This window comes from Solanum tuberosum, unplaced genomic scaffold, assembly GCF_000226075.1.
Source record: "Solanum tuberosum cultivar DM 1-3 516 R44 unplaced genomic scaffold, SolTub_3.0 scf00105, whole genome shotgun sequence".
Taxonomy (NCBI): domain Eukaryota; kingdom Viridiplantae; phylum Streptophyta; class Magnoliopsida; order Solanales; family Solanaceae; genus Solanum; species Solanum tuberosum.
The window spans coordinates 240161-253128 of record NW_006239031.1 but is presented as its reverse complement, the minus strand read 5'-3'; the positions used below and the strand labels follow the sequence as shown (position 1 = coordinate 253128).

At 33.9% G+C, this 12968-nt stretch overlaps 3 protein-coding genes across 6 annotated transcripts; all 3 read right to left on the bottom strand.

Annotated features, from left to right (window-relative positions):
* Window positions 1–181: 181 nt before the first annotated feature.
* On the bottom strand, window positions 182–649 carry LOC107060930 (uncharacterized). Its single transcript, XM_015309508.1, has one exon. It carries the CDS (start codon window positions 647–649, stop codon window positions 182–184), a length of 468 nt encoding a protein of 155 aa, XP_015164994.1.
* An 836-nt stretch (window positions 650–1485) lies between these two features.
* Window positions 1486–2180, bottom strand: LOC102605191 (lipid transfer-like protein VAS). The gene is made up of 2 exons (XM_006349221.2): window positions 1804–2180; window positions 1486–1689 (listed from the first exon to the last, which is right to left on the bottom strand). The coding sequence occupies exons 1-2, from the start codon at window positions 2120–2122 to the stop codon at window positions 1595–1597; spliced, it is 414 nt and encodes a 137-aa protein (XP_006349283.1). The 5' UTR covers window positions 2123–2180; the 3' UTR covers window positions 1486–1594.
* A 3030-nt stretch (window positions 2181–5210) lies between these two features.
* LOC102604408 (auxin response factor 1) lies at window positions 5211–11901 on the bottom strand. 4 transcript variants are annotated; one of them, XM_015309525.1, is made up of 15 exons: window positions 11601–11901; window positions 10892–11216; window positions 10278–10396; window positions 9936–10031; window positions 9783–9839; window positions 9524–9676; window positions 9336–9420; window positions 8746–8836; window positions 8485–8649; window positions 7899–8018; window positions 7693–7768; window positions 7096–7261; window positions 6559–7016; window positions 6239–6429; window positions 5211–5843 (listed from the first exon to the last, which is right to left on the bottom strand). In XM_015309525.1, exons 2-15 carry the CDS (start codon window positions 10935–10937, stop codon window positions 5702–5704), a joined length of 1965 nt encoding a protein of 654 aa, XP_015165011.1. In that variant the 5' UTR covers window positions 10938–11216; window positions 11601–11901; the 3' UTR covers window positions 5211–5701. The 4 variants fall into 4 exon arrangements, with proteins under 4 accessions (XP_015165011.1, XP_006349280.1, XP_006349281.1 ...); XM_006349218.2 differs by having other exon boundaries at window positions 10892–11193; XM_006349219.2 differs by having other exon boundaries at window positions 10892–11185.
* Window positions 11902–12968: the final 1067 nt, after the last annotated feature.

Here is a 12968-nt window from a genome sequence, read left to right as displayed (position 1 = left end):
CATGATAATATTCACCTTCATAAATAAGAAAACAACCTTACCATCCATATATTTATACAACTGTTTTATTACTTGCTATTAAATATATTAAAAGTATGTTGCCAACAATACTGAGAGTTTCCAGATAGAGGCAAATGCAATGACAAACCAAATCTTAGCTTTGCTGAGTCCATTATACAGCTTACTTCAGTTCTCGAATATGGAAGCAAGGAAAGAAGCAACGGAACAAATGAGCTCCAAAATTGATCACACATCCAAAAGCTCCACCAGCTCTCTCTGTTCTTACAGGTACGCCATACACTTGATTCTGAACCATATACTGTTGAGGCAAACTATGATCTGACAGTGTTTGTTTTGGTTGATTGATTTCACCAACATTATCGATGTGCTGAGAAATAGTACTACCATTAGGTTGATTTGAATTGTCTGATGTTGAACCTGAAACTTGCTCTGTTGTGTAAATTGAGTCATCATATGGCTGCACGTACTCGAACCAAGGTGGCAAGGGCGGTGCAGACGGCTGAACTGGGTAATTATAAGGGCAGTGGTAATAGCATGGGAGGATTGGTGGTGGCGGTGATGGTGGTCGCTCAAGGAGAGGAGCTCTCTTTTTCTTCTTCTTTTTTGACCAGAACTTGAGCTTCTTCATGGCTTTTGTCAATTTCATAGGCTTAGAGGGTGTGTGTCAAAGATGATTTTGGTATAATGTGTTATAACCAAAGTGGCTAAAAAGGGGACTTGTATCCGTTTAAGAAGAGAATGAAATGATACATAAAGAGCTTTTTTTCAAATTTCATGACCGTTACCCTTTTTGCCAAGCTAGCTACACCAACTTTTTGCAAATACTAGTAAATGTTAGGGCTAATCTTGGATTATTTTGCTCAATTTTTCGGCTTGTAATTTAGAGTGAATGTGCATTTTTAATTTTAAAAATGTCACGTGACTTTAAAAAATTATCTCACTTAATTTTTTACTCCTCCAAACCCGACCCAACTATAAAAACTCAATTCCTCATTTATGCAGTCATAGTTGTGATGACTGAATAGGAAAGTGATTGAGATTTTTTATTTGGGTCGGGTGTGGAGGGGTAAGAAAAAAAAATAGGGTGAGATAATTTTTCACACAATTTTATTAAAAAATCAACTTCAGGATTTTCATTTAAAAAAAAAAATCAGTTAATATAGGTCTGTTACCAAAAAGATGCACATTTGTTAGATACAACCGATGTATATATGCATCATTTGTTAGCTAGCCGATGAGTATATATATATATATATATATATATCATTTTCTCCTATTGAAGGATATAGCCACTCTAAATCGCATAGTTAAAAGAGTATATTTGTCCTTTTTCCCTTTAAATTGGAATTCAACAACTTGTACCAAAGATTAGGTACTGGCCAACGGTGTATTTGACAAAGGACCTGATTAATCTACATTCTACAATAAACAATTTTTGCCTCACAAAAATAGAGAAAACATGTCGATAGATCATACAAGGGAGATATTAAATATAACACCAAAGTAAACAAAATGTAAATTAATTCAATATTCAACAATTAATACACAAAGGTAATAATATAATTGATGATTATCACAAAAATTGAAATGAAATCAGAGAAGCAACAGCCAACAATACTGTCATGCTTATAGTGATCCCCATTGAGTTTCCAGCAGAATTTGATGCACCTGAAACCAACAACACAAATTCCAAATCAATTTATAAGAATTTTAATAACAGGGTGGTGAAATTATTTTATCGTATATTTACAATTGAAACATGCTCTAATTCGAGTGACGTACCTTTAAGACACCCCATATAATTAACAGGCTGTCCACATTTAGCAGGCAACATTTGTGCGTCATTAACATCGATCCCAGCTTGTTCTGCTGCTTTACTCCCTTTAATACTTACCATTTGACATAAACATTCAGGCATTTTTCTAATTACTTCTTTTAATGGATTGCAACAACTTTGTGGTGGATCCCCTTTTGCTCCATTTAAATAATTCATACATGGGAGTAACTTGCTCATACATGATGAATCCCTATTTTGACTCATTCCTTCTTGCACCATTACTCCAAAAAACAATACTAGCATCATAAAATATTTCATCTCCATTAATTTTTCGATACGATTTTGATCTTTTGTTCTTTGATTTTCTTGGTTATATGTTGTGTTTATATACTTCTTTTGGGTGTTATATGTTTTATTTTTGACTTTGCATGGTTGGAGTTGTTGATCTAACAGTGTCTCTATGAGTTTTGACTTTTAAAAATATAGTTAAGATAAGTTGAGCTACTTTTAGTTGTACATATTTTGTTTATTCATTTTTTCTATTCTTAGGTTACCACCAAAAATCGGTAATTTAGATCTAGAACCTGTTTTAGATTGATTTATTTTACGTCAAAATAGTTTTTAAGTACTTCTTTAATGTTTGGATAAATTTAAAAAATGATTATAACCATTTATTTTTAAGCTAAATGATAAAAATAAGTCAAACCAAACAGACTCTTAATTGATGCACACATAGATAAATATTGACATCTACATACAACTCTAAAGAGTAATTCACAATAGCTTAAGATCTGATTAAAGAATAAAATTGAACAAAAACATTACTATAATTTTAAAAGAAGTGTTTGGAAAAAGCTTCTCTTTTTCTTTTTGGGAAAAACTATAATCTCTTCCCTCAATAATGCATGTGATCATTATTACGCGGCGTATTAAGACTAAGTGAAAACACTACTGATCCTCTTAGTATTGAATTAGGGGGAAATGATAATTATATAACACTCTAAGAAATAAAAATAAAATGATTTTCAACAATCATAAAAAAGAAAGATTAATATAATGTTTTCTAGCAATTTTCGGAGTAAAAAATGGGTATTTGGGCCGAACAAAAGTGGGTGCCGGCCCCCATAAGCTATAGATGATAGACTAGATCCATTGGGCCTCAAGAAGGAGCCCGAAACGAATCAGCCAATCACAAGCTTTAATTTGCTTGACTAATGAATTTACCTGAATGCCCCAAGCAGTCACTTTCATCATTTTGGGACCAAAATTTTCAATTATTTAATATCGTAATTATTTGTCGTTTTGTCTCTTAATTTTCTTACTTTTGTTTGATTAGTTTCTCTTTCTGTTGTTTTTGTCCCTTTTATATATTTCTATGTGTTGCACGTGGGATGAGTTGTGTGTTGTGTTCTCTTCATTTTAGTTTGTCTATATTTTTTTTTTGTCTTATTTATTTTGTTTTTTTATTTGTTAGGCTATTATTTTGATGGACGTCTATTTATGTCAATTTCTCAATAAATAGTTATGGATCAAGGTTACTAAACAAAGGCCCATTCTTTGTGGACTGAGGTTACATTGTATGGCCCAAATCCAATCATGGGTTCAACTGTTCAAGTAAGGAGCCTAAGATGTATTTTTTGAGAGGGCATATTTAGAGCGTCGTTTATGGAGTCATGTGAATTTGATAGTTTTTGTATTGATTATGTATATATATATTAGAAAATCTATTAAATATTTGTCTCTTAATCCAGATACTAGTATATATTAACTTGAAATTGTAATAAAAACTTATAAACTCCAAATTATGAATTCACCTCTAATTCTAAAGGATAAGGTATAGAGTGTAAATTGTTTATCTGTGAAAATATTTTTTTAATCATATTAAAAAGGTTGTTAAGCTATAATTCATTGTTCTAAGAATATAATCATTCAAGAATATGGATAGTAAAGTTGTTTGACTATTTGAACGTTCGAACATTTCACTTTGACGTGATAGTTTGATTCCTCACCTTATAAGGTTCTCTCCCACAAACATAAAATAAAATAAGCATATGGTCAATGAAATTTATGTTTACTAAGACCTCAAAACTTTGTACCGACTACATGTTTATAAATTATACAGATCGAATTATGACAATAAATCAACGTAACTTATAAAGATTAAATTTTATGTGCCACTTCATCACACCATATGTCATCTCCTTTTTTTCCTCCTTTCTCCCCAAAATATGTTTAACAAAATAATGTATTGACGCGGAAATCATAAAAAACTTTGACTTTATCCGAAGAATCTTAATGGCATAATTCCTTTTGAATAGTATTTTGTCAAAATTGGTACTTCCTCCATTTATTTATTTTTCATATATAATTTTTTTTTTAACAAGGAAAAAAGGTTTTTTCTTCTTTTTATATATATGTGTGTGTGAGAGAGAGATCTTATTATGTTATAATATTTTTAAACGTGTAATTTTAAATATGTCATGTAAGGTGATATTTTTCTTTCGATAATCATTTGTTATGTGTGAATATAAATCATTGATTGGTTTATTAGTGAAGTGCATAAACCGGAGCCGACATCTAGTCTTAACTTGTTTACTTATTTTTGGAAATTGCAGGGTTGGTGAGATGTGACTTGTAATACTCTTTATTCGATGAATATTTCCATAACCTCCTTCTTCTTTACTTTTTTTTTTCTTTCTCAAATACATCATTTTCATCACTCTGTTGTTTCTATCAACCATGTGGTAAACGATATCTTATTACGAATTAGTCAATGTTCAGTTACAACAACCATATATTAAAACTAAAACAATGTGACATCATTTGACTTGATACAAATTTAGGAAGATTTTTGAAATGTGTGGTATTAAGATAAATCTTACACATTAATATGACTATAATTAGGAGTAAAAGTTGAATTAAATGTGGCATTTTTTGTAAGACGACTAAAAGAAAGTGTCACATAAATTGAAATCAGATACAAAGTCAAATCACCATTATTTCAACACGATCGTAGAGTAGGGGACCACCATAGAGAATTGAGGGTTTTTAGGAAAGAAGAATTAAAGACTAAATACACGAATTGCAATTTTAAAGAAAAATCATATTCAGCTAAGATTGACTGGAAACAATACAGAAGTTGAAAGAAAAATGGGAGGTAAACAGTAAGAACCAAAATCTATAACTCTGTGCGTCTGTTTCACTTTTAGTTATTATTAGAAGAATATTTGACCATGATCCTTTCAAATGAGTACCTTTTACTAAATATCTAGAAACGCGTTTTGTGAAGTAGAAGAGAGATGAAAAAGAAATGTGAGGATATTGATTAATCATGATTCATGAATACTTTTGCATAAATAATACTCCTAAATCATGAAAAAGATACCTAAATAAATAAATACAAATAATAATGTAATTGCAAAAGGTATTTTTTTATATAATAATATATACATAAGCCATCTTTGTCATAACATGACTTTATATTTAAACAAAAAGGCATAAAAAAGAAATGCAACAGAAAGTATCTATCTCTCCACATCTCCCATTAGATTAGAGATGGGTGCAGACAAACTTTTTTCTGAGGTCCAAACAAGCAAAGCAATCATAAGATTCTCCTTTCTTGACGAAATCATAACAATAAGATAATACTAAGATGGAGAATCCTATCTGTTATGGCATCACTCTCCTCAGAAAATACATTAAAAATCAAAAGCCGATCTTTTTTTTTTGTCTTGCCAGCCAGCCAGCCACCATCCATAACTGACCACCCATATGCCAAGTATGGGCTAATTGCATCACTTACATTCCCCAAAAAAAAACCAAAACTATGGACTCATGTCAGATCCATTCTTTCCCCACTCCTCTACACATTATATGGGTATATCAAGTACCTGGACCCACTTCCTATGCTTTCTCCTCGTTGCTAACAATACCAGCATCTGAAACTGGTTTCACATCGTCAACAGGAAGTTTGATCTTTGGTGAAAGTTTTTTGGCTTCCTCAGCTGTGTAGACGTAAATTTTTCTAACCATGCTGCAGAATTCACTGTACCACATTTCCATTACACCAAAAGAATCAAAGTCAGTAGGACTTGAGAAACTACATCTCGGAAGTAAATTTCTGTAATCCAACTATGTAAAAAGTAGATTTAAGAAAGCATTAAAGTAAGATCACTGTGGATTAAATATGAAAGACAACTGATGAAACTGATTGTCTATGAGCCACATTACTCGGAAGCTATCTATACGCAAGGAATATTGAAAGTTTAAGCACAAAATGTAATGCACCCCTCACTTCCAACCCAAAGGTTGCAAGTTCGAGTCACCAAGGGAGCAAAAGGGGTGGGAGCTCCTAGGGAGGGATAAAAAAAAATAAAAAAATAATAATAATAATAATGCAAAATAGAACAATGAAAATATAACTAAGGTTGTCAGACTTACTGCCATGGGTCATCTCCAACCATCATCATGTCGTCCTCGTTATCTGTGTAGACTACCTGCCATTTCTTGGTTGATCCACGAAGTTCACCTTCAATCTCAAACATCTCCTCCAATTTCTTAAGCAGATCTTCATAACTATCTAATCTTGTGAGATCAACTGCCCTCCCAACTGCCTTCCCTTGCATATGCACCTATGGAGAATACCAAGAAGCTCAATCAAACAATGAACTCCAATTTGGCAAAACAAGGGCACCACAATCATGTACTTGTGAAAGAGAGAATTCCTAACAGAACAAAATATAGACTAACGTTAGGTGTACCTTAGTGCAACTCCGGATTTGTTTGCTTTGAGACTCGTGGGTAGACCTCAGAGATGACTTTTCAGGCTCACAACTTACTGAAGGAATTGGATTTGATGGTTCGGAGTTTCGGTCAGAATCAATATTTAAAGATGGAGCTGGCAGATCCTCCATTACAGCACTTGGCATAGCAACCGATGAGGATTCGTCTATGGTTGGACAATCCCGCAACTCAATTCCGAATAACCTACATCCATTAGCCGGTCTCTTTTCACTAGCAGGTGCAACAGACTCTGTACATGTCTCCGATTGACTTGACCAGTACATCGTTTTGGTAGAAAGAGGCATGGAACCATTCTCACCATAACCCAGGCCCTTTGCGGCAGAAGAAAGTTTGGGTGAAGGGTAGAGATCTCGCCCACGAGACGGATCACAGTACGAGAATGATGAAGGAGAATCTACAGGAGACTTCCACATTCCTACAAAATGAGAGTTGTCAATGAGAATGTGTGTACATTAGAAGTAATAATCATACAGCACAGGAGAAAGATTTCAGACCTAAAGCAGGAAGTTCTTGCACTGGCGACGGTAAAACTGACGGTCGAGCACGCTTATTTCTTTGAGGAGGCTGGGTGTTTGTAGGTGTTGCTGCGACAAGTGGTTCCATATCCCATGGAGAAACCCTATCTGGACGCAAAATTGACGATGGTTCATCCCAGTGAACCTGAACGAATCAAATGCACAACGCGGGTTTATTAGCTATTGTCTATTGGATAATGTGGCAAAGAAAACGGAAAGGTGAAAACATGGTTAGAGCAACAGATGACAACTTTATTTGCAGAATTCTATAATCCCTAGTAAACCACATTGCAGTAATATCTAAGTAGATACCGCAGGACACAATGACATCACATGAAGAGAACCAAATACTTAAAAACTAGACAGGTTGCTCTCCTTTCTATCCAGGGCACATAAACAAAAACATAAAATGTTGTTTAATGGGCAACAGTACAAAACAAAGTGGGTTGAGAGGAGTAAATTTCACGACCTCTTAACAGCATCCAACAACAAAAACAAGATCATGGAGAGGCCTAAGATGATAATTAACAGCAAGCTTGAATGGTCACTCATACAAATTAAAAAAATAAAAAGTACCTTCAAAGATCTCCATTCAGAATCAGGCCATCTAGATGATGGGTTATCACCAACACCAACAATTGTTCCACTAAACCTATAATACAGATAAAGTAGCCAAGGGTTAATTGAGTTTTAGCCTTTTATAGTCCTCTTTTAAATATAATTAGAGCTGAATGTAATACAGATATCTAAGAACTGAAAGTTATTATATTCTGAAGCTTTACCTTCTTTCTGGAACTTCCTCACCCTCAAATCTCATTTTAAACCTCATCCCAACAGAAAGCTTGTGATTTCGTGCTTCAAGATATTTGTTCACACTGACAATGAATTCTGACTGACTAGTCCTGGAAATCAGCAGTTTTATTACAGTTAAATCCACATGGCAAGTGAAAGAATCTAGATCCGGAAGCAAGAAAATATTCAAAAGACTGGCAAGACAATAAGAACCAAGTATCAAAACATGCATACAGAAACAGAAAAACTGGATGACGCTACTCAAGTCCCTTAAAATCTTAAATCCATCACTACTAATGCTAGCTAAGATTATACCAACCTGCAAAATAAAAAATTCAAATTTCCTATACCACAGCTTGTATACAACAATTAACAGAGATGAAACTAGAGAAACTTAATGCTCACAGTACGATTAATTACTACACATGATTTTTGCTGTTGCCAATCTCGATGAAATCAGACTATCATCGCCATTGGTTGAACAGCAACCCAACAGTATTGACATACAGAGAGAGGAAGCTTCATCCTATAAAATAGCGATTATATACCCATGTTGGAAAGGGAAAAAGGAACTACCTAGGCTTATAGAACACCGAGAAGAGGGTCCCAGTTGAGATGGCATGAGATGCAGTTGCAAGAACACCCAAATGCATACTGTGACTTGAAATCACAGAAGATGGCATATTATTTAGCTGTCTCATGAGTCTCCTAACACCAACTCTAAGCTCCCCACTGTCTCCCCTGCAGAGATAAATGAAATGATGGAAGGGTTATGAAAGAGAGTTTTTATAAACACTTCCAGTAAAATATGGCTGGATATGTTACTCGTAAACTTGCCTGAGAAAGATGAAAGCATCTCCAGCAACCAGCTTCTTTGCACTGACAAAAACACTCCACCCAGTTGTGAGCAAGTGTCGCCTAGGTTGACCTGAACGTGAAGTCAACATTTATTATGAGAACTAAACAAAAGATTATACGTAATGAAGAAAGAGTCTGTATGCCATAACCACAGGCTTTGCTCTCTTAAGTTACAAAACACAAGTTATACAATACAGGTCTTACATCTGATTTGAGAAAAATGCATCACAACAAAGTTAAAAGGCCTATTTTCAGACGGAAATATCCAAGCAAAAAAAGGGATCTCCCACCTGACGTCTACTTAGTACTGACCAGTGTTTTAAAAAACTCTGTTACGCCTCGCCTCACGCCTCCGACTTTTAAAACACTGGTACTGACCAACACAAAAAGAATCAAGTCTCCCACTCAGACACCACAGCCTAACAGAAGTGTCACCAACTAGATTGAAAGTAGTTTTTCTCTTCCCCTCCCCACTACCTCTATGAACAACTCTACTGACCCAACTCAACAATAACTTTAATCTGAATCTCCAAGTTATACCGACTGCATGAAAAAAATTGATATATAACCTCGAAAAATGTGGCGGAAGTGCCATTCATTGCCATGTAGATCACTAGCGACCAATTCCTGCCATGGTGGTTGTTGCGACATGTCCTGAGTATGTAGCAAAAATTAATGAGAAGAATAAATGGATAGGGGTAGAGGAGTTCAGAAGGGTGAAGCCAAGGCAAGGCATAATTATGAAATACAAGCTTACCAGTTGAGGTAAACATTCATCTGCATGCCTTCGGAGAACAGAAAACCCACCATGGGTGCTAGTATCAGATGCAGTAAGAGTCTTGCAAAACGAATGGACAGTGCACTTTTCAGGTTCAGGGGGAGGAGGATCAGGGCTTGTGATCTCGCCTTGCTAAATCCACAGAAGACAAAAGGAGAATGCAGGATGTTAAGTAAAAAAGTATGTTTTGGAAGTCTCATATGATCAAAACCTCAAAGATTTAAAGGGCAGCACTTACATCTTGTTCAGGAAGCAGAGTTATCTGTGCATACACCTCATCTGTCTCTGACTCGGCCTAAAATTAAAAATGGTACTTATAACCATGATTCAACCATAGGAAGGGAGAATTAAAAATAATGTTATTTTTTTAAAAGAAAAATAGGGCACTTACCCGAAGTTGGACATTCATCACTTTGCATAAAATTTTAGCTGGCAAATTGAAAGACGGAAGGTGTTGGTCTACTCCCTGGTGTGTCGATGCTTCAAGCTGGAAACAGATTGCAATCATAAAGAATCATAATGAGAAATAGAGAGAGAGAAAAGCACCATTAGATATCACATGTCTGTTTGATAAAACTGTTGCAGAAAACGCAATAAAAAAGACAGTATGAAACATCACACTATGATTGAGGTTTTATATATCTTCCACGTTTGCACGAGAAAATTAAGAAGTGTACATAAGACCTAAAAGGATAAAAGAGGAGGGAAGAAAAATGCAAATTAAAAGATATACCTGTTCCATGTGACCCTGTGGGAAATAATAAACTCTTTCCCCTTCACGAGGAACTGTTACGAGAGGTCCAGCACAGGCATGCCAAAGTTCCTTGTATAATGCACCATTTGCAGACACCCCTACAGAAAGATCAAACAATTATATGTATCACTTTCACAAGTAACAAATTTTACATTTATTGGGCTAGGCAGTGCGGAAGCACAAGAATTGGCTACTACCATACAAATGACATACAAGAGCAATAGATGTCAATGTATTAAGGGAGACACACATAGGACAGTGTTATGTGCATATATTATAAATATATGACTAAGTAAAATGACCAAATGGAAAAACTTATAAGAAAGCCGGAGTGAGGACTAATTCATTAGAACTTGCATATAATTGGTTCATGTGAGATGAGTAAGATAAATAGGAACAAGGAGAACCAACATTGTGAAAGCTCCAACCAAAAGCAAATAATGGGCAAAAGAGAGCATTTACAGCCTACAGGTACATCATACTACATGAACTTGGAAAAAATAAATGAGCAATATCTAATTAAGCATAAACTACTAGTAATTATAGATTATAAACATAAAAGTGTTGGAATTGAAAGAGGAAATAACTCAAACCTGGATGAGTCCCGCCACCGAAATGATTTGCAGCAACGTGTGCCATAAGAAAATCAATTTGAAGTCACCAACTCTTAAGTGATTATCTGTGTCTTCAGAAGACTATACCTCTCAATGAATTCCCGGCAAAATTAACTAGATCCAACTGACAAAACTCACGAGAATCAGAATAAACCAAGTAATAGTGAACAAATGCAGATGTGAACTTTAAAGCCTCAAAATCTCTAACTGTTCTTGCTCTTCTTCAACAAATCTCTCCAAAAGCACAAAATTTATCACCCCCTCTCAAATAATCTGCACAACTTAAAAAATTGGGCACAAACGCCTGCTTGAGCCCCTTTTACAGTAAAACATGAGAGCAACCAAATTGAGAAATACAGAGGCATAACTTAAACCCTTAATTAGATCCCAAAATGGAGATTCTTAAGTTCAACACAGATGAAAACTCACATCAAAAGAGGAAAAGATGAAAAAATCAAACAAGTTGTACTCAAAAACATAGAAACCATTACAGATCGAAACACTTATGACAACTCCGAGATCTAACCCAAACTCTGTCAGCTAAAATTTATATATCTATAGAGAAACCACCTACCATATGGAAATTCACAACTTTCTATATATAACAGCAGTGATTTTTTCTATATAAAACTAGAAGAAATCAACCAAAAAGGAACAAAATCAGAATTCAAAGCAAACCAAAAGATACCTTAAGTATTCACCCGGATTTCGTTATTTCTCATCATAATCCACGTAAATAACATTAATTTCCATGTACAACAACACACACAATCGAAAAAACTTCAGAAAATTAACTAAACTCTGTCACAGAAAACAGGTCGAAGATTAAATTGACCGATTAGCTGAACAATAAAGAGATGAAATTAGGGTTTTGTGTTCTTGACAAAGAGAGAGTAAAGCTATCGAGGAAGAGAGAGAAAATGGTGATGGTGTTTGCCTGGTTGAAGCCGACAGTACTCCTTTTGTTTCTCTCTCTACAAATATTCATGTATCTCTATATGTATACACATTTTTTTCTTTATTTCCAAATTTCTTTTTCCTTTTTCTTTTTCTTTTTGGGTTTATATGTTGGACTGTGTGGAGCAATGGTGTCAACTGTCAAGCAAGTAGACTTTGAACAGCCAAAATACGCATTGGACTTGGAGATTACACATATAAATCCAAAATAATTGCAGAAAATAAAAAAAAATAAACACTAATTTAATTAGGAAAAATTTAAATCATACAGCAGCCTAACAAAATCCACAATAAAGGAATAACTTTATTTTTAATAATAATTTTAAGTAACTAGTATGAAAATTATCAATGTAATTTTTACATTATAAATTTACCACGCGTTTATTACTGATTGGGTATAGGTTAGTGAGTTTGTTTAGCCAGCAATTTTAGCTTACTAGCTAAGAAGCGAGAACGTTAAATCTTACTAGTGCTCAAGCTATTTATCATGTATTTCGATTAATTAATTAAAGGTTTATTTTCTATTATTGCTACAAATAAATCTACCCCATAAGATACATATAGTGTGAAAATAAATGTCTAGAGCTTTTCTATTTTGTAATAGAAGACTAAGGTATATGCATTCTAAAAATTATGAATATAGTCGAATTTAGTAATTCTAGTTGAAATTTTGTAGTCTTTTAAAAATTACAAAATATATATAAATTACTAATTTAAATTCTAGTAACATAAAGTAATCAAAATTCTAAACTCATAAGATTCAAATTTTGACTCCACTTATGTCTCAATATGTTATATATAATTTCCTTTTTAAGTAAAAAAAATGTAGGCTAATGATAATAAAAATTAGCTATAAATAAAAACCATACAGAATAAAATAAAATTTTGTTATTAATAAGATATTTATATATATAAAAAAATAGACAGAAATTTTATTTGATTGGGTATTGATAAATGTATAAATGAAGTCAAAAGAGTGGATTCATTTGTACTCATAATTAGATCCGATCTTTGGTAGGGGTGGGTAGATGAAGAATAATAATAGAGGGAAGAGTAAATAAATAAATAGTATTTTCGTTGTCCACTATACTAAAAATAT